Source organism: Eupeodes corollae, chromosome 1 (assembly GCF_945859685.1).
Source record: "Eupeodes corollae chromosome 1, idEupCoro1.1, whole genome shotgun sequence".
In the NCBI taxonomy this organism is placed as follows: Eukaryota; Metazoa; Arthropoda; class Insecta; order Diptera; family Syrphidae; genus Eupeodes; species Eupeodes corollae.
The window spans coordinates 188,028,157-188,053,874 of NC_079147.1; the positions used below are offsets into that span (position 1 = coordinate 188,028,157).

Here is a 25,718-nt window from a genome sequence, read left to right on the forward strand (position 1 = left end):
CATATTTCCAAAGTATAAAAATGTCATCTACGTATACTATCAAAATTGAAAAATCTTCAGAGCCGTCGTCAAGAACATAAATTGATCTGTTTTCAACTGCTTGAATCCAAATATGTAGTTTCAATACTTGAGTTAACTTCTTATTCCACATTCTAGACGATTTTTTAAGTCCGTGAATTGGCTTGTGGAGTTTTAAAACTTTGCCTTCTGGTATAAAGAGACCCTCGCTTTTAAATAAATCTCTTTTCAAGATCACCTTGCAAAAAAGCAAAAATTGTAAGTCTTTGTTCAGTGCTAATGATAAATATAACGCATCGAGTTGTATCTAATAACTGGTGAATAATCCACTGCACTAGGTTGTCCACATCTTGTTGCTACAAGTCTTGCCTTGTATCTCGATATTTCACCTTTTTCATATCGCTTGGTCTTAAAAATCCATTTTGTTGTTAGAGCTTTTCTTTCCTCTGGTAGATCTGCTATAGTCCATGTCTTGTTTTCTTCCAATGAATTAACTCCATCTTTTGGTGCTTCTGACCATTTGTTTGCATTTTCACTGTTCATTTCTTCATAATAGTTTTCTGGGTTATCGTCAGCCAAAAAACTAACACAGTTACTCCTTTTTGTTTGGTTTCGAATTCATTCAGAACGACGAATAATTATTTCTTTATTTTCTGTTGGTCCTGGTATTTCTTCTGGTTGAGGTGGCATATCATCTGGGTTTGATGTATACTAACTTCTAGAATCTAATCTAACAGAATCAAGATTTCCTTCTTTTTCATAACAGTTTCCCGTTAAATCTTGATATTTTACCTTCTTAGTTGAATTGTTCAGATTTTTCTGTTGCTGGGAAATACATTTCATTTGCTATAAATGTAACATCACAACTAATTAGCAGTTGTCTCTTAATTGGGTCATATAATCTATAGGCTTCAGTTGTTTTTGAATATCCCACCATAATACACTTTGTGGATTTCAAATCCCATTTCTTGCATTTTTTTTAAAGCGTTAAAACCATAGGAATACATCCAAAAACTCGCAAATGCGACAAATTCTTATATCTACGCCACTCCAAATTTCTTCTGGCATCTTATAATGTATCTTTTTTCTTGCAATTCTATTAAGTAAATACGCAGCAGTGCATATAACTTCTGCCCAATAAAATTTCTTTAAATTTGCATCTGCCATCATGATACAATCCATCACACATAAGCTTCCATTCATGCGTTCCGCTTTCCCATTCTGTTGAGGGTTGTACGGAGCTGAAGTTCAGCATTGCAATATTCCAAGCCATTATCCGTTTTTAATATTTTAATCTTTTTTCCAGTTTGCTTCTCGGAACCATTTTGAAAATTTTTAACTATTTAAAAACTTCTGATTTCATTTTCATAATGTAAACAAATACTTTTGATGAGAAATCATCAACAAAAGTTACATAATGCTTTGAACCACCAATTGAATCTCGTTCCATAGGACCACAAACATCTGAATGTATCTACTATTTGTAGTACATCGGTCGTAGAACTTCTTGATTTTGATAAGGAATCTTAGATTGTTTACCTAAAAGACATGAACTACATCGTTTTTCTTCCGAACTTCTTGTAAGTTCTATTCCTCGAGCCTTGACTTGAGATAATTTTTGAAGATCCTCTTGATTTGTATTACTTAAATGTTTATGCCATAAATCGGTCGTTGCAGCTTGAAAAATCTTATAATCCTTTCTTATATCAAGCTTATACATATTATGAACTACCTTAGCTGAACCAACCAATTTACCTTTGTGTAAAATATGAAATTTTGAATCATACAAATTGACAGGCAAACCATTCTTCGTCAATTGGCTAACAGACAATAAATTTGCACATATTTCTGGCACCAATAAAACATTCTGCAATGTAAGTTCGTAATATTTTTCGTTTAAAATAACTTATTGTTATTAGCCACTGTTACAAGCTCTTCTGTTTCGAACTCTTGAAAAATTGAAAAATATCTCTATTTTTTGACATATGGGAAGATGCACCTGAGTCTATAAACCAGTTCGTTCCATCATCATTAAAATGAGAGCGATAAATGAACTGAGAAACCAGCTTGAATCCATACCACCATTATTCGAATTATTTATTTTCGATTTGTTTTTCAAAATTTAGCAACATGACCTTCTTTGTTACACTTGTAACATACAATACGCTTTGTATCAAAACGACGTTCTCTATGGTCATTTTTCTTAACTCTGTTGCTATACTTCCGCCACTTGCACCTGCATTTTTATTGTAATATTCGTAATCCGGAAGTAATTTTGTTTTAATTCCATCGCCAGTTATTTTTAAATCACTACTTTCCATTGCCATAATCATGGGTCTTAAATGTTCTATTAACCCTGAAAGTAACAAACTTCCCACCAATTCTTCAGTTAATACCATCCCTATTTGGTTAAATTTTTAGGCAGTATCAATAATAATATCAACGTACTCAAATATGATTTGCACAATTTTCTAATTGAATTGTTGTAAGCTTCCGAAGTAAGCCCCATTGTCTTGTTAGACAATATCCTTAACTGTGGATATTCATTGAATATGCTGATATGGGTATGTATATACAATATTAGTCTTGACATTGCCTTCTCTTGAATTTCTTGAGACTCTTCTATCCTCTGGACTGCCTTCCAAAATCCTTGAAGCTTGAGTGCATGTTCGACCGTAAATTTCCATTTATGAAAATTTTCTCTTCCTTTTAGTTTTTCAATTTGTTCTGAAAATGTATCCATTTTTAAACAATATAGTTCTTTAATTACATACAGCTGTGGACAACTAATTAGAAACACAAATTGAATTCACTTTTAAAGCAGTATCTGTATTTTTTTTAATTTTTTTTTTGAAAAAATATCTTTGTTTTCAAAATATATTTTTTAAACTTAAAACAATGTTTCCCAAACATAACATTTATTTCATATGGCAGTTTCTGTGAAAACACAGTTATTGGTGGACAACTAATTAGAAACAAAGGTATCTTATTATACAATTTATAACTTTATAATATTATTTACCTTATATTTATCTTTAATACCTTGTTGCGAAAACGTTTTGCTTCAAAACTTCCCGATATCTTCGTTCCATTGATGAAATAAGCCGCCTGCACTGGTCTACGGGTATAGCCTTCCAAGCAGCTTATTGTTATCTTTAATAACTTCGAAAGAACATCATTGTTGAAGTTATTTTTGAGAGCAACAGCTCTTTTAAAATCTGCCTCAAGATGCTCTACCGGATGTAGGTCTGCACTTGATGATGCCCATTCCAGAACTGTTATCGATTGGCCCCTAAAGAACTGTTTCGTAATGGGTCTACCACGATATCTAGAAATTAATTATCTAGAAAGTAAAATTCTCGAATATGAAAATCTCGAAAACAAAAATCTAGAATGGAAAAAATCTCGAAAAAAAAAATTTAGAAAATAAAATCTCGAAATGCCAAAATCTAGAAAAAAAAATCTCGAATGCAAAAATCCAGAATGTATGTTTGAATTTTTGAGGCAATGTTTAAAATTCGCGCGAATTTTAAACAATGCCTCAAAAATTTAAACATACATTCTGGATAACTTACTTCTCCTTAACCAACTTAAAGTTGACAAGTAAAGTTATCAATCATACAATTGCACATTGCTACACATGCACCTTTCTTATTGTTTGCAAAAATTTTGTTTCTTCCTCAGAAAATAAAATATTGGGTAATGTGTTTTATTGACTTTTAACTTTTCAAAATACAAAAAAAAAAAATCTCGAATTAATTTTTTTTTTCGAGATTTTTTTCTAGATAGAGTCTTTCGAGATTTTTGTTAATTCTGGATTTTTGTGGATTCGAGATTTTAGCGTTCTAGATATTTTTTTTTTATTTTCGAGATTTTCGGCATTCGAGATTTTTGGCATTCTAGATTTCGTCATGATCCCTTTCGTAATTCCTGCAGTGTGCTTGGGGTCGTTGTCTTGCTGAAACTTTCACTGGCATGTTTTCATCGGCCCAATCCACTAATCGTTTCTTAAGAATGCCAATGTATTTAACGGCTGTCAGCGTTCCATCGATTGGATGGATTGGGCCAACTCCACACCACGAGAAACAAGCCCAAACGTTAAGCGAGCCGCCTCCATGCTTAATTATTGGCAAAACGTATTAGGGTGGAACGCTATTCCTTTTGGCCTTCGGACACCATCTTGGCCGATCCTATTTATTTTAGTTTCGTCACCCCACACTATGTACTTCCATTCGTTTGTTGTCCAGTTGGCGTGTGATCTTGCGAACTTTATTCTAAGTCTGCGTTACCTTGTTTTTGTACTTATGGTTTCTTCCGAGAAAAACGAAAATGCAACCCAACTTCCACCAATCTTCTTCTGATTGTGCGTGGCCCTATCGGGACATCGAATGCAACTTATGGTTTCTTCCGAGAAAAACGAAAATGCAACCCAACTTCCACCAATCTTCTTCTGATTGTGCGTGGCCCTATCGGGACATCGAATGCAACCGAGAGTTGGCGTTGTATCCCTGTGCAGCTTATTTTTGGGTAATTTTTGTCCAGCCTACTAATTGCTTGATCTATTTGGAAGCTTTTCTTACGGGCCCGTTTTTTACGAAGTACATTTTCAGCAGTCCTGAAGTTTTGAAAATACTTAATTGCATTGAAAACTTTCTTTACAGAACAGTTCATTTGATATAATTGCTCTGTAGGACTTTTTAAGCTTCCAAAGCTCAAGAATCGCTTTCCTTGTGGGAGGATCACAACTCTTTACTTTTCCCCATTGTAATTACCTCTAAGATTTAAAAACGTTTGCAGACAATTCAGAATTTTCCACTCACCAATGCAAAATAAAAAGATTATCAAGTCACACTTGATAAAGTGAATCTGGAAATGAGAAGCAAGTAATGTTTCTAATTAGTTGTCCACAGCTGTAAGTGGATGCAGCGAGGGTCCATAACCTGATGAAATATTAGGCTCCTTGAAGAATATTTCTAGAGTTTTCCTTTTTTAAATTAAACAACTTCTTCTACGTTGAACAAAAACAGAGTAATAATAATTATATTTCAAAGTCAAAACATACATATTTCAGAAAAACTTACGTGATCATATATAATTAGAACAGTAGATTTTATATAAAGTATTTTTCATTTGCAACAACATTTGTCGTTTATCTGGCTTCATAATGTAAATCCTTTTTCAATGATTCTAATCGCATACCCGATAGTTTTCTAGAGAGGTACTATTCCACACTAGAAAACCCCCTGCGTAAGCTTTTATTTCTTTGCTATTCTTTTGAGTTAATTCCCAAAAAAGGCAAAACCTTCTTCGCCCTAACATAATCGATGGATTGCACTCATGTGTATTCTTTCCAAGGTCATGGAAACGCTGCTGGTAATATTAGTCATCAAGGCTTTCTAGCAATAAAATTGCACTCTTTCAATCGGTTTTGATAGCCTTAATTCAAATTCCACTTCAAAATAACTCTATCACCTTAGGTTTTTGAGATTTTGGTTTTTAAAATTAAAAACAAATATACAAAACTTTTTGAGGCTATCTAAATTAATGAGGAAGCTTTTTTTTGATTGAATTCGTGATGGCTTTCTAAGTCTTTAATTCTTCCATATTCAGTTGAAATATTTATAGTATGTACTTCACAAATTGTTTGAAAAATCTTCATGTGTTGTTTGCTTTCAAGTTTCTTAGATTAATTTAAAAGAACCGTTAAAGAATATTTTTTACTAAAACGTTTTAAATGGTAAACGGTTTGAAAGTAATTTGTGTTTTTGTAACAAATTCATTGTCTTAACAATTCAAGTTTTTGATATATTAAAAAAATATAAAAATAATGCTAAAAACAGATATTTTTAAAACTTGAGTTAAGATCATAAAAATTAAATCCAAAACATATTTTTTAAAACAAATAAAGGATTTCATTTTAAATTCATAGTTTGTTCAAAACTTTATACATATACGTGGCTCATAACTAATGAGAGTTGCTAGAAACCACGTAAGATATGCTAATAAGTCTTAAACTGTATCTAAAAGACAAAGATTTGTACTTTGTGACATCATCATTAAACTTACCATTTAGTTATATGATGAATTTCAACTTAGCCTTAAAAATCCCGTTTTGGGTGTCATCTGTATTTTTTAAAGGGGCATATTTTAAAAACCTGATGTGATACAAAAAAATTAAAGGTGAGATTCGAATTCAGGACATCTGATAATCCCTTTAAAAAAATATTGTTCTATTTATGAAACAGAAAAAAATGTAATTTTATCGACCAGTGTTATTTATCTGTTTGAAAAATATCTATCTATCTAAATATATATAAATATAAATATCTTGAAAGACGAAAGCTTTTTTAATGGCTTTTATAAATCATCCTCTACTCTCTGTAATTTCTAATCCTATTAATTTTTGTGCAGACAAAATAGTACGCTCAGTTTTTCATATTCGTTTTAAGGCTCACATCCTTTCTCTTCGGTTGTACGACTGAAACGACAATAATAATTGCATCAGCAGCATCTTATCAACCTCTTGTGGATCGATCACATACGCGATGTCGTCATAAATTCTGAAAGAAATTTTTCTATAATTCGCTGATCTGGCAAAAATCCACAAAACCTCTTTTTTCGCCTAAAACCATAACCAAATATTAAGATGTCATAAAGCTCAAAATTGGTCACAAAACCCTTAAAGTTAAAAAAAAATCGCCCAAAAAATCCAAAGGGGCTAAAACTCAGGCTTCAAGATATTAGAACGGATTTTTCAAGAACAGTTAAAAACAAAGCATTTTTTACTAAGAAAGGGCGGTCTTTCTCCCGCCGCGCCGTTAAGGTGGAAGAGGCCATTTAAAAAAATGATTACTTATGAAAATATGAAAAAAAATAGTTACAAAACAACGGTAATGCTTACAATTAAGTGTTAAACATTTTGTAAAGCCAGCACTTTTGTCTATCAGTTTGTTTTAAAATCAAGTCAAAACTATGCATAGTTTTTGAAAAATTTAATTTTAAACTCAAAATTTTAGTAAAAAAAGTTAAATTGTTTACCGCTGTCCCCCCGCCAAAGGGAATGTCGTTACGACTTAATAAATTTTAAAGTAAAAAACGCATAAATTCTTGTCTGTTTTTTTTGCCCAAAATAATTTTTTTTTGGGTTTTATGACAGGAGTGGAGTGAGGATATTTGATATTTTTTTCGGGCTCTTCGGAGGTTGGGCTTTGAGACGCGTATAAACAGAAATATTTGTTACGTTTTCTTGACGTTCTCAATTTTTTGGTGATCTGACATTTTTTCAGTTTGATGTTTGCGTTTTGGCGTTGAAATTTAAAACCCAAAATGTCGTAGTGCCCAAAATTTTCTTATTTGCCCCGAGTCCTTGAAATAAAAACAGTGGTAATTAAATTTGAAGTATTGAAAAATTACACTTTAACCCTTTTTTTGTACAAATTTTGACTTTAAAACTATTTTTTTCGAAAACTATGCATAGTTTTGACTTGATTTAAAAACAAGCTAATAGACAAAAATGTTGGCTTTAAAAAAAGTTATAATACTTAATTGTAAGTATTACTGTTATTTTTTAATTATTTTTTTCCATTTAAAGTACATATTTTTTAAATTTCCCCTACCGCCTAAATGGGGGGAGATAGACCCCTCCTCCCAAAGTAAAAAATGCTTGTTTTTAACTGTTCTTTACAAATCCGTTATCAAAATTTGTCGCCAAAGTTATCGTACTCTCCCCTTTTCCCCACTTCCAAGGCAATGCTCAAAAACCCGCCACCGTCACCCTTTCATCTTCCAATTAATTCAGTACTATCAGTGTATAAGAATAATTAGCCAGATTTTTGAAGATTGTGCCTTTCGTGTTGACTATTGAGTTTTGCTCAATTCTTTCCAGAACTATGTTGGAGAAGTCACATAACATAAAAGTATCGGAGAGGTCTTGATGCACAAACGGGCAAGATTGACAGGGTTGCCAAAAAAAAATCTTTATTATTATAAGAAAACATATAAATCAAAATTTTAAATCCACATCAAGTAATGTGAACATTGCCTAAGCACATTCAAAAATTAAATGAATGTACAAGATTTCTCTCTAAATTACTAGGCCACACATCTCTACGAACTCATGGCTGTAAATCTAGTACTTTTCTCACTTCTCCTTCAACAAAAATTTACCGTTTACTTATCCGTCTTTTTTTTCTCTTCGAATCAAAATTACACATAAAAAAGGTGGCTACATTCAAATAACGGTTGTTGTTCTTTCCTCCACTTCCATATCCATTTTGCTGCGTAACAAAACTTCGTGGAGTCCTTTTGTGATCTTTTTTAAAAAAAAAAACTTTTTTTTACTAATTTCCAACTAAAATACATATCTTATTAATTTAAATACACAAAACAAATTTAATTTATTTTATTTTAAAAATCAACAACTGAACTGTTAAAATTACATTAAATAAAAATTATTTTAAACTACATAAAATGTCGACCAATGAAACGCAAATGGAGGCCAAGCCTGAGTCAGAGCAGCCCCAACCGGAAACCGTGGTGGAGATGAAGGAAACCATAGTCGAATCAGAGACTACATCTTCGATTCCGACAACAGAAAAGTTAGATGAAAAAGAAAAGCTGAATAAATCAAGTGGACTTGAAGTAGCAATTATGCTTCCACCTCCACCAGTTTTGGTTAACTTGGCAGCAGCTGCAGCAGCAACTGCTCCCTCTAGTGCTACTCTGGTACAAGCAAATTCTCGACCTCCATCATCATCGTCAATGACTGCAACAACAATTGCAACGGACAAAGTAGACGAAGAAGAAGTTCTAAGCTTACAAGTACTATCGGCTCGATCCTCGACCCCTTACACTGTCCAAGGAATTTGTTGTGCCAATGCAAATTGTGGCCTAGAAGCAACCACAGATTCGAGTAATGCCAGTCAATGGAAGGAACACGAAGAGGAACCGACTCAGCTTGTAGTTTCTGAGGTGATAAAAGAAAGCGAAGAAGTCATTGACCAGAATGACGGCATAGACGATGGCGATGAGAAGAAGAAGCACAAACACTTAAATGGAGGTCGTCATTCGGATTATGAAGGAAAGAAGTACTCACGCTCAGATTTGCTAGAAATTCGTGATGAAATGACCATCATAAGGCACGAATGTCTAGAAAATGCTAGATTGCATCATTTACTAAAAAATATGAAAGATATGAAAGTAAGTATCACTCTTGATATTTTATTTATATATGTATGATTTTAGTAGTTGTATCAAGTTCTATCAAAAACATGCATCTTCCTTCAATCCTTTTTGTATTTATCTAATTTACAGAGAAACAAATCCTTCCGTAATTCTAATCCACCCAATGATCTTATGCCTGCATTCTTTAAGCGCAAAACTGCTTCTCTAAATGGCTCAGACACCAACAGTTCTTCCAACTCAATTATTTATGATAATTTCAAATACAGCGATTCGAATCCGTTTAACCATCACCACACCGATAGTGGTTCATCTGCTGGAAATGGTAATAACTACCGTCGCATTGGAAGTGGTCGAATATCTTCTAATCGTGAAGTTAACTGGGACTACATTCCCGAGGAAGATCCCGAAAAGAATAATCTTCCAGAGTTCTTCAATACAAAAGATTTGATTGGTAGTGGAAGTATTCAACCGAAGCCACAACGTCCACAAAAAAAACACGAACTTGATGATAATTCGAACTATGTTAAACGTGTTATTTCCTCAGCGACAGGTGGGGAATCGTCATTCCGATCGATTGGATCGAGACATTCGATAAATTCGAGCGGAGAAGAACGTTATAGCAGCAATGCTAGCAGCAGCACCAACAACAGAAGTGATGAACCCGAGTGGTTTAGCTGTGGTCCGACGTCCAGATTGGATACTATCGAGTTGTGTGGTTTCAATGAATCCGATCAGCAAAAGATTCGTTTGGAAATGTCCTCCAAAAATAAGATGGATTCAAATAACAATCGCTCAGATTTCACACCTACTGGCCATAATCATAATCATAATAACAATAAGGAGAAGAAGCATTTGGCTTTCCAGTTTGATGATTTTTCATCATCACACAACAATAAGTCCAGCCACCATGGATCAGGAGCTAATAACACTGCCAACAAGCTTCCCTCATCTAAGTTTATGCCACTTTTCAATGCTAAGAAGAAAGACGAAGAGACAAATACCACTCATCACAGTTCGACACAGTCGTTGAATGAATTCTTCAAACGAAACGATATGCCACTTTCCACGGCTGCTCCTCTTGCTGCTGGGGGTCAAAAGGAAAAACTTAGCACAACTGAAATGCCAAGTGTTGACGAAATCGAAGCCAAATGGAGGAGCCATCAATCGAATGATTCTCGAGGTAAACCCAACTCGGAGAATTTCAACAATAGCTCGGAGAGTTTCAAAAAAATTCTTCACCAACTGAATCAACAGCAGCAACAACATGTTTCTAGTGCTGGATCAATTTCTTCCCCGCCAATCCAACCGCAGGCTAACAACAACCAGCAACACCATCCTCTGAATCTCTTCAACAATGATAATCTGTCAAACTTCATCAAACATCGTAACCTTCAGCAGCAGCTTTTGCAGAAACAACAGCAGCAAGCTGCATTTGCACAATTGCAATTCAATGCTATTCTCAGCCGTCCTGATACGCAGATGCTACTGTTGTCGTTGGCTCGTGGAGAGATATCCAAACACGGTTTGGTGATTCAGCTGTCCAACCCAAATCTAACCCAAACCGATCGAGAGGCAATTTCGGCTGTGTTGACTTTCTCAGCTGCTGGGCAGTATCATCAACAGTTGGCCATAAACAGCAATCAGCAACAACAACAGCAGTTCATTGCCAATCAACTGCAGAACCTTGCTTTAATGCAACAATTGAATAAAAGTCCAGCTTCAAGGAGAAATGCTAATAATGCAGGAGGCGGAACTGGTGGAGGCACCGGTTCCGGTTCTGGTGGATACCAAGGGAATAATAATACAACTGGTGTTGGTGGAAACAACAACAATCAGCGAACTTATACTCAGGAAGAGCTCCAATCTCATGCTAACTTCATTCTTCACAATGCTATGTTAAAAAAGAAACTCGAAGAACAAAATATTGGACTTCAGAAAATGTTACATTTACAAACGTCCATGATGAATGGCAACATGAATAACAACAACAATAATAATAATAATAATCATCCTCGAGGAGGTGGTAATGTTGTTGGTGGAAATGATTCAATGGCTGGGACCAAAAACTTTCACTATCAACAACAAAAACAACAACAAAATCATCAACAACAACAACGTCATAGAAAATTTACAAATTCAAGCAATCGTAATAACAACCATTCAATGGGTCGTCGTCGTTCGACTTCTTCATCATCATCGAATACTGCAAATTCAGGAAATTTAGCATCCCAATTGCAACAAACTGTTAATACGCAGTTACGTCGACAGTTAGAACAACGAAGGAATACTATTGCTACGGCTACAGTTAGAGGAGGAGGTAAGAAAAATCTATTATTAAATTGTTAAATTTTAAACTTCTAAAAACACTCAATAACCAAAATGGTAATGAAATGAATTTACAAGCAATTGTTTTTTTATTTGGCTTGGGAGAAAACAATGAATTTTAAAGTAATTCCTCGTCTAGGTTAGGTTAGGTTAAAGTAATTCCTCGTCTAGGTTAGGTTAGTCTGAAATTCATAAAATAAATACTGGTATTCCTCACATATTCAATATTGCCAAAATTGCTGCTAGGGGCTTAGGATTTCTCCGACAGTGCAAGAAATTGCTCACACCTTCTGATCTGACTGTAATTTACAAAGCCTTCATTCGTCCAAAACTTGAATACAACTCGCATATTTGGGCAGGTGCCTCTAACAAGTTTAAGTATTTTGAACAGGATCCAAAAAAGAGCTTTGAAAATGATATTATTATTATTATTATTATTATTATTATTATTATTATTTATTGAACTATACATAAATGTACAAAACAATACTTAAAAGCTAATAGCTACCAGGGCTTCTAGCTGAAATGTTTAAAATAGTATTTTTGGATATTATGATGTTTTAAATTTGCCAGCTGCAGGGGGCGGTCGGAGTAAGTAAGAGTAATAGGTCTGACTTACTCCTACCGCCCCCGCAGGGGTTTATAATAAATAAATGTTAAATACTCTGGTGAAGATTTAAAAGTTTTAAAATTTTGAAAATATTTTGTATGTTTTGTTCGGAAGGAACCAAATGGAGATTTTTTAGATTACAGTTAAAAAGTTTATTACAAATTTCATTGATTTTCGGGCAGTTTGTAGTTAAATGGTTGATGGTCAGCTGGATATTGAGTTGGCAGAGGTGGCAAATGGGTGGGGGATCTTTGTTGAGTAGGTGACTGTGGGTGAGCTGGGTATGTCCAATCCTCAACCTGGTGAAGCATTTGTTCATGATTGCAGGCGTAGAGGTGGAGTAGATAACTGGGCTGCAATTTTGGTTGATGGAAGAATAGTGGTGATGATAACGAGACCAATCTATTATTTTTTGATTATATAAAATGGAGCAAGTCAATTTTAAAATATCGTTTTTGGTAAGTTGGTATATTGATATTGCTAAGTTTCTGTTCCTAGCGGTTATTTCGGCTTCATTGTCTGCGTGCTCATTGCCTTTTACACTGATGTGACCTGGCACCCAAAAAATCTTTATCGCTTTTCCAAGTTTGATGACGTTGTCTCTGATTTTTCCGATGTAGGATGATCGATTGTTGACGTTTTCGATGGCGGCTAAAGTTGAAAGACTGTCCGTGCATATCACTGTTTTTTTTCTTCGATTTGCTGGCGAATTGCGTGGCTTTTAAAACCGCTAAGGCTTCGGCTGAGAATACAGAGAAAAATGGTGGTAGCTTTTCTGAAGAGATTAGATTGTTGTTTGAGTCGACAATTGCGAAAGAGGTACCTTCCTCACACTTTGAGCCATCGGTAAAGAGGATATTCCAGTTATTTCTGATGAAAGGATTCATTAATTCATGAAAATGCTGCAGATATACCTCTTTCGGATTTGAATCTTTTTTAAATCGAGCGAGTGCAGTGTTGATGGATTCCTTCGGGCATAGCCAAGGAGGGTCACACTCGACATCTTTTTTTTAATTTTTGGTTCAATGCCGATTTTTCTCGCATAAATTAAAGTTATATGTTGAGTCCAAAAGAATTGGAGAGTCATAGGATTCAAGTATTTTTCCTACAAGTCTTGATGTAAGGACTTCTTTCCTTTTTGTGATCGACGAAAAACCTCCCTCAGCTTACATATTTTTTAAAGGACTTGTCTTAAAAGCTTTGAGGCTGGCTCTTTTGCGGCGTGATATGCTGATTGAACAGGTTGGATGTAGGATTTTGCACATTTGCCATATATAACAAGGCCATAATCAATTTTTGATAATATTATGGCTTTTGTAACATTAATTAATGAATTCATTGAAAATGATAGGTGATAGAACTATAAACGAAACATCTACGTCACTCAAATACCGCCGCAATGTTTAATGCCTTTTGTTGGTCTACGGATATTTTTATAGCCAGTTGCATTCCCCCCTCAAACAATTCAGTCGTAATACTCGTACTTCTAGCAATGCACATCAGTTTAACCTTGAGCTCAATTTCACATCGAATGCCATCTTGAACCTGATAGTAGAATTATATATGTATATATTCTTTTTGAAATGAAAAAAATACGTTTTTATTCTATAGCGGGGTACAGATGGACCCCATGCCAGGTTTATGAACTTAAAACTCAAAACTGGAAAACTTTGTGTATGAAAAATTAATTTAAAAAAAACTGCTCTAACGATTTTCGAAAAAGAAATTTAATAAACCGAGGTTTTTTGATTGATTCAAATTTTTGAAAAAAAAAACTTATTTTATTGCTAGACTTTAAAATACAATTTTCTTTCAAACAGTCTTTGAATACAGAAAAAGGAGTTCGTGCTAACCATTAACCATGCATTTCAGGCATGCTCAATTGTATTGATACCTGGTCTTTATGGTAGAGTTCCTTGAAGGTATTTCGATTTATTTCCAACTTACCAATCATTCGTAAGCCATAACACACCCATGTCTTGTAGTTTACATTTAGGATTTAAAGCTTCAATTGTTTTTCTCCACACTAGTAAACGACCATCAGATCTAAATATATAGTACTTCGATTTGTCGGAAAAGATTACCCTGCACCAGAACTCTGGAGGCTTGTTAATGTGCTCTTTTGCAAACCCGAGTCTTTTCTTTCTATTGATTTTATTAACGAGTGGCTTTTTTCTAAATACATGTTTTGAACTATGGCTCTTCTATTGGTTCATATTAGTGCCGTGATGCCAAGCTCCGGCGTGGTCATCCTCGCTGTTCTAAATTGATCCTTTTCTGCCATACTCTTTATTTATCCTTTATCCCTTGTCGATAGTTGCCTGGACCGTTGACTAGCATCTTGATGTTTGTTTTGGAAGAAATGTACACAAACTTTTGTGTATAGAATTCAAGGACATCTTTTTCGTTTTGGTCAATGGTTCGTAGATAAAATGAGATACAGTTTATATTTAGCTTAATTTAACTATTTTTTAAATTCTAGAATTTTAATAATTTATCTTATTTTTTAACATTTTCTTAAATTAAATAATTTCTTTTGTAATCTTTTATAAAACAGCATGTTTTGTGTTTTTAAATTTACTAAAAATTGCATCATTAGCTTGAAAGGTAATAAGTTTGTGTACTTCCTCTAGATGATAGATTTTCTACTTAGATAATTGGGTACAATGTTGTTGTTAGTTTTAAATATAAAAATAATGTTTAACCATTTGAGAATACCCAGTGTACTTTGAATAGGTACATATCTGTTACAGAATAGAATTGAACGCATTGCCTTGTTTTGTAACTTTTCCAACATACCTGCAGTACCCGTCAATAGTATTTTTAGACAATAAATCAAAGTGGGGTTCTGCAATAGCATTATAAATTTATATTGCCATTGGAATACTTAACTTTTTTTCAATTATATGTAAAAGGAAAACAAAGAAATCACATATTTTATTGACTTTAATTATACAAGACAATGAGCAATGTAGCATGTGGACTTTTAAAGATATTCTGCTACCCATAACTTTGAAGTTGTGAAGCATATTAGTAATAAGCTCTGTGTAATTCGCTGCCTTTCTGTTGCCAAGAAAGCCATGAATCACTGCTTTAAGGCTGAGTCACGCTTGTTTTTCGTGGGTACTGAGGAGCTGTTGGAATTGTTCACTGGCCATTATTTTCTTTTTTGTGGACCCATGAAAATACCAGCTTTAATTTGCGCCTCTGACAATTTCGGCAAAAATTAAATGAACTGCTTCATCAGACCTAATTTCCTATTTCCTATTTGAAACTCGCTCCGTTGGGTCCATGAGTATGATGTATTCTCTTACCCTGTAAAGTGTTTTTGCAGTTTCTACATGAGAAATGAGGTGCCCATACTTCATCAGCTGCATAGGCTTCACAAAGTCTCGTATTTGACGACAAACAATTTTTTTTGGCTCTCACTTTAATGAATTCGCCGCAAACATAACAGGAAGATTCCACGGGATTTTTGCACTTTTTTGAAGACATTTTAGGTCTCACGACACATTAAATACGCTATTCCTTTACAAAGCACACGCGCACACTGCCGTTGATAGTTTCTCACTCCAGCTTCACACCCACAGGCCTCCTACCCCTCTCCTGCATCTTATATGCAACAACTCCTAAAAAAAACTGCTAAAACACTATAATATTCGTTTTACATTGTGTAAAGGTACAAAAGCAAACTTTATTTTTTTATAAATGGAGTGTCTACCTTTTTTTCGATGTATACAATCAGAAAATATTCACTAAATAACAGACTCAAAGAAAAATATTTGTTTTGTTGACTCATACATATATGTATATAATTATATACTTATATATAATTATTACTAGATGTTTTATTTCATTTACACATTCAAATTCTTCTATTTTTCAAAATTGAATATCAAACAAATGTATTTGACTTTTTATTTCACTTTTTTTTAAATCTTTAATATACAATAAGAACAAAACTGACCCAGGATATAACTTTATGGTATGTTCGTAAAATTTTACAATTTGCCTACGTCCAAACAATTACGATTTAAACCAATTATATTTTTCATAAAGTGTATCAATTCTATATTCGTACCCCTTCAATAAAAAGTTTGAATGTTTTCCTCACCCAAAATGACTTCAGATACAAAAGTAATAACAAAGTGCTTTTTAAGTAAGTACATGGTTGATATACATATTATAGAATTTCTATAGTTGGTACAATTTACCAAAAAAACAACCGTTTTCCAGAAGTCAAAGTCTTTGCTTGGTATTCTTTGGCGAATACAAGAAGTTTAAGTATGTTGATATGACTAATAAAAGGTTTTTTGCGCAATACTCTTCCGTTGAAAACATGATTCTGTGCCAATTTTGGTGCACTTATCTTTTGAATTTTATTTATTTCACACACAATTATCCTCTTGTCCTCCGTATTGAAAAAACTTCTTGCTTCTTTTTTCCTTGACAAACCGGTAAACAATACTTTAAACCGCTGACTTAGCTGGATTAACTTAAGATGAAATCTGTTTATATGATTTACCTTCTTTGTGGTATTTTAAGATAAGTTCTCGATAGGTTTCACTTGCTTTTCTCCCTATTGTTGTTAAATTCAGAGACAAATTGTCTTTAAAAAATTCTAAATAACTTCAGAATACTTTAAATAATAGCACATGAATTGACAAAACGCATTTGATTGAAAATGCAGCGGAAATTAAAGCTGCTTCGCACCTTAGAACTAAGCGAACGAATACGAAATTGATCTAGTCTTGCAGTAGTTTTTATCATTTTAGTGTTTACTTAGTACATAATTGATTTTTACCAACTAAGAAAATTTGATAAAATATATCAACCATGAATACACACTTAACATGCATGTGGTATTAATGTCCTACATCAAGCCATTTAGTATCTTCCTGTCTACCGTCTCGAAAGCTCCTTTAGGTAAAAAAATCAAACAGTTGCTATTATCTTTTCCTCATACATTATCTTTTTCCAGTCTGCTTTAACAATGTTTAGATTGCTCCCCGATTGTTCTTCTATTAGTACATATGTCGTTTCCATAAACGGTCCATATCGGTCTAAATTTTATGTTTCATGACGAAGGTTAGTCGATAATTTCTATAAATTAATTTTAGACCGATTGTGAATATTTATCAAAAGTTCATTGCGAATGAGTTTTATTTATTCTGTTTGACGTTTCACATGTGAAGTATTTGTTGTTTTTTTGGCCACTAAAGGAAAAATTCTTTGTGCGAAAGTATAGTTGCTCTTATAAAAAATTACTTTGTTTCTTTAAGCGGTATTTTTGTATTTAAGAGCAGAATCGTAAGCAACGTTTTCAATTGGTAACTTCCTAAGGCAAAGAATTTTAAAACCGCTTCTAATAGTACATTTGGAATGGATTTCCTCAATATCGTTCAACACCTCCAGGAAGGCTTGTTTGGAAATCCTGAAGTTTAGAATAATCTGCAATGAAGTTTCATCAGCAAATGCAATAATTAAAGAAAAGTATATTATTACATATGTACGTCCAAATCCATTGGATTGGAAGAATCACGTAATCCTCTGCATATTTTGAGTTGCTGACTCGCGTTAACTTCATCATAACTCCCTTCGAAAAACAATTCAGTCGAAGTCATAATTCCTTAAATTTTGTTTTGCCTATGAAAATCATGAAATATAAGTTTTTTGTTTGCATGCTGAATATATACCTTTAGCAACCGAATTAAACATCGTCATCATGTTTTTTTATATTTATATTTTATTCTATAAAGAGAATGAAAAAAACTTACGTATTTGAGACGTATCAACCAAGAATTTGTGGTCATCATCAAAATCAAAAAATATGAATCGGTCTAAAATTTATGTTTTATGACCAAGGTTCTTAAATTTTTTGAGAAGACTCCATATGACAGCTAATAGTCAATTATATTTAAAAGTGCAGAACCGATGTGAACAAAAATATCTTTTAAAATATTCTTCCTCATAATATTGAAATAACCTTTATCTGATAGCATATCCATTATTTTTCAATGTTCTTCAATACAATGCAATGTAACAATAATCCAACAAAATATTCCAAAAGCAAAACTTTGGAAAAAGCTCTTATACACACAGTGAGTGCCGTTAATATTCGTTTTTTTTTCTTTCCATTAAAATAATTTACTTTTCACTTTAAACTTTAAAGTTAAAAACCAGTTTTTTTTAAATTTTATATTTAATAATTTCAATTCATTTCATTTCATTTTTCAATTAAAATAGCAAATTAACTAAATAAAATAAATAAAAAATACGACAACTCAAAAAATAACACTTCATTAATATTCAGTTATTTTTACACCTTTATATTTAAATTATCTTTTTTACCATTGATTTTAATATTTGTTGTTGTTGGATACCCTTGATTGGATAAAACTCCGTCCAGTCGCTTGGGCATATTTTTTATAATTGTTTGAAGGTATTCAGAGCCTATTTTGCTCCATTCTTCTTGAAGCCGTTGTTTTAGTGCACCTATTGAAGAGACAGGGTTTTCGCGAAGTCGATTCTCCAATTAATACCACAAACTCTCAATTGGGTTAAGGTTTGGAGATTGTGGAAGTATTTGGATTACTTTTAGACAGTTACACAGAAGTCATTCCCTTACAACATGCGAATTGTGCTTCGGGTTGTTGTCCCGGTAAAATTTGAATTTCCTTAAAATGCCCATCGATGAATACTAAATTTCCTATGCCCCCAAACTATGATGTGCCCGCCTCCATGCTTTATTGTTGGCTTTGTTCCTGCTATAAAGCTCTTCATTTGTCTTGCGCCACACCATAACTCTTCCATCCGATCCAAAGAGGTTGTACTTACTCTCGTCAACAACTTCTCTTTTATACCTCTGAACAATATCGTCGACAGTGTTTGGCTTCATTTCTAAAATATCAGCAATTTTTGTTTGTTTTTTTCACCTTAATTATGGTGAAAAATAACGAGGTTTCTTTTTTCAAGCCTTGTATTTACCTTTGCGCCCATGATAAACTTTTTAAATAAAACCAAACGATCTTACACTAAATTGTTTTAAAAATGTATGCAAACGTCTAGTGAACACTTTATTTTAACGGTACATTTGATTAGACAATGCAGGTAAGTGATTGCACCATTTTGTTTAGTAAAATATTTAGGGAATATTATACCAATTTATAAAATAACCAAATAATAAACCTTAATTCAATTTTACTACGAGAAAAACACCAAAAATATGTTTCAGAATAAAAACCGAATATTAATGACACTTCTGTATATTTTTCAATATCCAGATTGAGAAAATCGTCATTTAAATAGCGAAACAAACAACAAAAATTTTGTCAAAGGAACGTACCAAAAATCGAAAATGTTTAGGCTAAAATGTATGTAAAATTTACCTATGGACTCTAATCAATAAACGATACATACTATGACCTAAATATTAAAGTCGACTTTTAGCAGTCATACAAATTGGACTTAACATTTATGGGGAGAGTACGATAACTTTGGCGACAAAGTTTGATGACGGATTTGTATAGAACAGTATAGAACAAGATGAATATATCTTAATCCTTATTCGATTATTACTATCAAAATAAGCCTACGTTAATACTTAAGCAAGGAAAAAGTAATTTAATTGAAATATTTTGTTTTGGTAATCCTCAATTTTCTCAAAAACTGAAAGACATAAAACATCTAGTTTTCAGTTTTTGATCAAAAACAATTAAAAGCAATAAATTCTGAAATAAAAACAGTGGTAATTAATCTTGAAGTATTGAAAAATTACACTTTAACCCTTTTATTTTTTACTTTTTTTTGCACAAATTTTGACTTTAAAACTATTTTTTTTAAAAACTATGCATAGTTTTGACTTGATTCAAGCTAATAGAAAAAAATGTTGGCTTTAAAAAAAGGTATAATACTTAATTGTAAGTATTACTTACTTACTTAAGGTGGCGCTACAGTCCTGTGTGAACTAGGGCCTCACCCAACAAACTTCTCCATCTAGCTCGGTCCCTAGCTAGATGTCTCCAATTTCGCGCTCCAAGTTGGGTGAGGTCACCTTCCACTTGTGCGCGCCACCTGATCCGCGGTCTTCCTCTACTGCGCTGTCCTGTGGGTGCGGATTCGAAGACTTTCCGGGCCGGAGCATTGGTTTCCATGCGCTCTACGTGACCCAGCCATCTTAGTCGTTGGACTTTTACTCTTCTTGCTAAGTCTACGTCGCTGTACAGCCCGTACAGTTCGTCGTTCCATCTTCTCCTCCACTCCCCTTCGATGCATACGGGACCGTAGATCACACGAAGAACTTTTCTCTCGAAGCGACCCAAGGTGCTTTCATCCGCTTTTGTCATGGTCCATGCTTCTGCACCGTATAGCAGGACGGGGATGATAAGGGTCTTATATAACAACACTTTGGTCCCTCGAGAGAGGACATTACTACTCAATTGCTTTCTTAGTCCAAAGAAACAGCGGTTAGCAAGAGTTATTCTGCGTTTGATCTCAGCGCTGGTGTTGTTTTCAGCGTTTACAGCGGAGCCTAGGTAGACGAAGTCCTTGACTACCTCAAAGGTACGTCTGTCGATTGTGACGTTTTGACCAAAACGTCGGTGTTGTATGTCCTTTCTAGACGACAGCATGTACTTTGTTTTGCCCTCATTAACCGTTAAACCCATTTTTGCCGCCTCTGCCTCAATACTCACAAAAGCCCCATTGACATCACGCTGAGTTCTTCCGATTATGTCAATGTCATCAGCATATGCCAGTAATTGGACAGACTTTTGAAAGATAGTGCCTCTAGTGTTGACGTGTGAGCTCTGCACTATTCTTTCAAGCACGATGTTAAAAAAATCGCATGACAGCGCATCACCTTGTCTAAAACCTTTTTTGACATCAAAAGGTTCTGTTAAGTTGTTTCCAACCTTTATGGAGCAGCGTGAGTTCTCCATGGTCATCCTGCACAAACGGACGAGTTTGGCAGGGATGCCAAAACTAGACATGGCTCTATACAGCTCGTCCCTGTAGATGCTGTCATATGCGGCCTTGAAATCGATGAAAAGATGGTGGGTGTCGATTTTGTGCTCTTGAGTTTTTTCCAGGATCTGCCGTAATGTGAATATTTGATCAACTGTGGACTTTCCTGGTCTAAAACCACACTGATAAGGACCTATCAGGTTGTTGACGATGGGCTTTAGACGTTCTCATATTATGGCAGAGAAGATTTTATAGGCGATGTTAAGTAGACTTATTCCTCTATAGTTGGTGCAGTTTAGAGGGTCTCCTTTTTTCAGGATCGGGCAAACAATACTGAGGTTCCATTCATCGGGCATGTTTTCTTCCGACCATATCTTACAGTTGGTGCATGCTCCTAACCAACTTATCTCCAGCTGCTTTAAAGAGCTCGGCATTCAAGCCATCTGCTCCAGCGGCTTTATTAGACTTCAACTTAGATATGGCAATCTTTACTTCGTCTAAGTCGGGAGGACGGGATTGTTGGCTTTCGTCGTCTATATCGAATGGGTCATCCTGCCTGACAGCGGGATTCAGTTCTTCGTCGCCGTTATACAGTCTGCAGAAGTGGTCCTTCCATATCCTCAGCATTGACTGCGGTTCCACTATGATGTTTCCACTTTCGTCTATGCAGCCTTCGGTTCTAGGTTTATGTACCTGTGAATTTCGTTTCACCTGTTCATAAAACTTTCGAACCTCATTCCTGCTTTTATACCTCTCAACATCTTCGACCGCACGCTTCTCATGCCCTCTCTTTTTCCTTCTGAAAAGTCGGCGTTCCTCTCGCCTCTTCTGCTCATAGAGCTCACGAGCAGCTCTCGTCCTTTTATGCAGCGCCGCTTTGCGTGCCTGTTGTTTGGCTGCATTTGCCTGCCGACATTCCTCATCAAACTAGGGGTTCCTTGTTGGTGGCTGTTTGAAACCCAGCACATCAGAGGCGGCTTCTCTGATTGCATCTTGGCAATGTTGCCACTGGTTTTCGATACATTGTGTTGGCGGCAGAGAACTTCGAGAGAGGTTACTTGTCACTCGGTCGGAAAAGGATTTGGCGATCTCTGGCGATTGTAGCCGTTCGACATTGTATCTTCTCCCAGCACCTCCCTGTTTTGCCTTGGGTCTGGAAATCCGAAGTGCTACCCTGGCTACAACGAGGTAGTGGTCAGAGTCGATGTTAGCTCCTCGGAAAGTTCGTACATCCATAATGCTGGAAGCGTGTCTGGCGTCGATCGCAATATGGTCAATCTGGTTGACGGTAGATTGATCTGGAGAAGTCCAAGTTCCTTTGTGGATGTTGAGGTGTGGAAAACGCGTACTGGCTACCATGACGTTTCGCCCCGCAGCAAAATCTATGAGCCTGAATCCATTATCGGAAGTGTTGTCGTGCAGGCTGTTTTTCCCGATTATTCCACCAAAGATGTCTTCCCTTCCTAGCTTGGCATTAAAATCGCCCAGGACTATTTTAATATCGTAGCTAGGGCACTGCTCATATGTTTTGTCTAAGAGCTCGAAGAACATATCTTTGGTGTTGTCGTCTTTCTCTTCTGTGGGGGCGTGCGTGCATATCAGGCTAATGTTGCCGAATTTAGCCTTGATGCGTATGGTCATGAGGCGCTCATTGATGCACCTATAGCTCAAGACTTCTTGCCTAAGTCTGGCTCCAATGACGAATCCGCATCCAAATAAGCGCTGTTGGTTTTCGTGGTAGCAGTCACCATAGTAGATATCGCAGTTTTTCATCCTCTTTTTGCCCGGCCCATCCCATCGTATTTCCTGGATGGCGGTGATATCTGCTTTATATCGTTCTAGGGCCTCCGCTAATTCTTCGGCCGCACGTGGTCTGTTAAGGGACCTAACATTCCACGTGCATATCCGAAGTTCGTTGTCCTTTATTCGTTTGCGTTGGTTGTCAACAGTAAATCCGTCCGTATCCGAGGCTTGTTGGTGCTTCGCAACTTTGAAAGCTTTTACGTGGCCAGGAAGTCACCCCGACGCACAACCTCCAACCTGGAGGGCCAGATCCTAAGTATAACTCCAAGGATGGGGAGCCGGATAAAACCGCTCCTTACAGGCCTGGGCTCCGAATAAGTCGAAGAAGCCCTATAAGGTGTTCACTAAGTAGTTCAACCTTACTGGAACTGTAGACGCCACCGTTGATTCCATCTCGGGAATTCCTCCGCTGCCGTCTGGATAAGGAGAGGTGCCTTAGTGGAAACACCTCTCCCCACCTCTCTCGTTTGCTGCCCCCAACAACTTTCCACTGGGGTTGGAACCCAATCTCCAGTTGAGGTACTAGGCACCCGATGTTCACCACGTGGAGGTGAGAGTAGGAGTTGATAGACAGAGGTTGGTTTTAAGAAAAAACCTATGGACGCTTGTGTCCTCTTGAATGCACATGTCTACCATTTGAACATCATTGTAAGTATTACCGTTATTATTTAATTATTTTTTTCATTTAATGTATAATTTATTTTTTAAATTGCCCCTACCTCCTAAACGGGGGGAGGTAAACCCCTTGTATTAAGCCCCTCTACCAAAAACCGTTATTATATCTTGTCGCCAAAGTTATCGTACTCGTGCCACATTTATATTTTATTATTTATTATTCTCATAAAATATAATAATTTTTCCCAATTTTAAACTCTAAATTTGACTATTGGTAGGCCCCAAAGACTTGGAACCTAAATATCGTTATAAAGTCCAACGATATTTTTTAAAGTTTTAATACATACATACATACATACATAATGTACATACAACATTTTTGTGTCTAGTACAATATTTTTTTTCGCCATTTTGTGGACAAAAATATCTCATTTCAAAATGTCATTTTTGACAAGCCAAATTGCTTGGTTATGCATTCTTGAATTTTGAGTTGTCAAATAGTATCGGCGAAATGGTAGGATAATTGAAAGTTCTTTTCTAGAAATTAACTTGTTTCTTTTTTACCTTTAAATTGGAAGTTTATTTTTTGTTGAGATGCGAATCCGCCGACCTCGTAATATAACCACAACACAATTTATGATAGTAACAGCTGTTGGCTTTATGTGTGGTGTATATATTTGGCAGCCTCTCCTTCTTAGATATAAACGTGAAATCGCCGAACCAGTAGTTGATAATTTGGAAACACCAAAAAGTGCATCAGCGACAACAAAGTACGAAGGAATAATTTTATTAATTTGTTCATTTCTAGTCTAGTTTAATTAATTTTAAAAACAAATTGGGAACCTACTCAAACTATCTAAAATTTTTGTTTATTCCAGATGACTATAATCAAATTTCTCAAAGAATATAAAGACTCGGGGCCGGGCATTTTGGCCAAGGCGATGGTGGCAACTACTGTTATTATAATAGGCTATCGCTTTCTTAAGCCCGAAATGGAGTCGAGACGTCGCCGGCAAGCGGAATCCTATGCCAATTATTTATACGAAGTGGAACAACAACAACCAAAATCTAATATAAATAATGATGAATTTCAGTAAAAAAAAAAACAATGGATTAACAAACAAGTGCAGTTTTTTACATTTTAATTTGTTTACTTAATCAATGTTGTTAAAAAAATAACTATTATGTTTTTGTTTATTAATATTTTCTCCTCGCCTTTTTTTCAACCTTTATTTAAATCATAAACAAAATAGGGCAATGAATTACTTTTAAGGTAATCTCTCAAATTATTATATTATTATATTGTTAAAACATGAAAACATAAATAGAATGCATTTCATTCAGAAGTTAATAAAGAAAAAGAAACAATGAATTATGTAAAAGAAAAAAACATTTATTTTATTTTTCTCCTATTCATACATATGTCCACAGGTATTTTTCCTATTTATTTATGTAACATGTGTTCTTGTTTCTTTTGTTTTCCAATTCCAATTGTTATGAAATTGCTACAAAAAAGGTTAAGAAAGTTTTGACATTTCTTAAATTTTTGTATGTAACAGAATTGTGTAGGTATTGTTAAAATTGTAGCAAATGTAATTTTCGACATGCTGGTACAATTTTTAGTTCTATTACAAGTGAATAGAAAAAGAAATATTTGAAAGATTTGTGCAAAAAATAAGTACATAAATTGTGATTGGATTCACTCTAATCGAACGGCAAAGGACAGTGAGTTTTTGAAAAACAAATATTTTAACAGCTTTGACTGATAGATGTTTCAAGTTCGTGAGTTATTAGGAGCACCATGTGAAAAAACTTTAAATAATCGAGTTCACCTCGAGTTATGAGGTTTTCTCAGTTGTGAATATGAACATACACGATCGAGCCATTTGGAACCGGACCAACTTTCCAGGCAAGGTCAGATTTATTATGTTTATATTTTGTATTTAGACAAAACAAATATATACATGTGTATCTAGATAGTAATCAACTTAAAAAAGGGTTTTTATAAAAAACTAAAAAAACTTTCCAAATATTGTTCAACTGAAAGAGCCAAAACGAGACACATCAGTTTTCCCTCACACGTTCAATTTTGGACCGGCTTGGCCCCATTTGGCTCTTGGGTTCGTTCCGTCGTGTTTTTATTTTCTGCTCAAGCTCTTATAGTCTCTCAATAATATTTGGTGATCAAAAATTTCAAATT

General features: G+C 34.8%; 2 protein-coding genes across 2 annotated transcripts in view; one reads left to right on the forward strand and one right to left on the reverse strand.

Moving 5' to 3' along the window:
* LOC129938910 (uncharacterized) overlaps positions 1–16,067 on the reverse strand; it is a 406,682-nt gene extending 390,615 nt beyond the window's left edge. The window contains exon 1 of the mRNA XM_056046746.1: positions 16,061–16,067. The gene's annotated coding sequence lies outside the window, so the exon portion shown is untranslated. The remainder of the gene's footprint in view (positions 1–16,060) is intronic.
* Positions 8,186–24,569, forward strand: LOC129938755 (protein cup). The gene is made up of 3 exons (XM_056046491.1): positions 8,186–9,216; positions 9,331–11,518; positions 24,397–24,569. Exons 1-3 carry the CDS (start codon positions 8,488–8,490, stop codon positions 24,426–24,428), a joined length of 2,949 nt encoding a protein of 982 aa, XP_055902466.1. The 5' UTR covers positions 8,186–8,487; the 3' UTR covers positions 24,429–24,569.
* Positions 24,570–25,718: the final 1,149 nt, after the last annotated feature.

Bases quoted from the DNA above. Each gene is read 5' to 3' on its own strand.
- LOC129938755 (XM_056046491.1), top strand. From the start codon at position 8,488: ATGTCGACCAATGAAACGCAAATGGAGGCCAAGCCTGAGTCAGAGCAG. The intron at 9,217-9,330 runs GTAAGTATCACT...TCTAATTTACAG, and splicing joins AAAATATGAAAGATATGAAA to AGAAACAAATCCTTCCGTAA. The intron at 11,519-24,396 runs GTAAGAAAAATC...TGTTTATTCCAG, and splicing joins GGCTACAGTTAGAGGAGGAG to ATGACTATAATCAAATTTCT.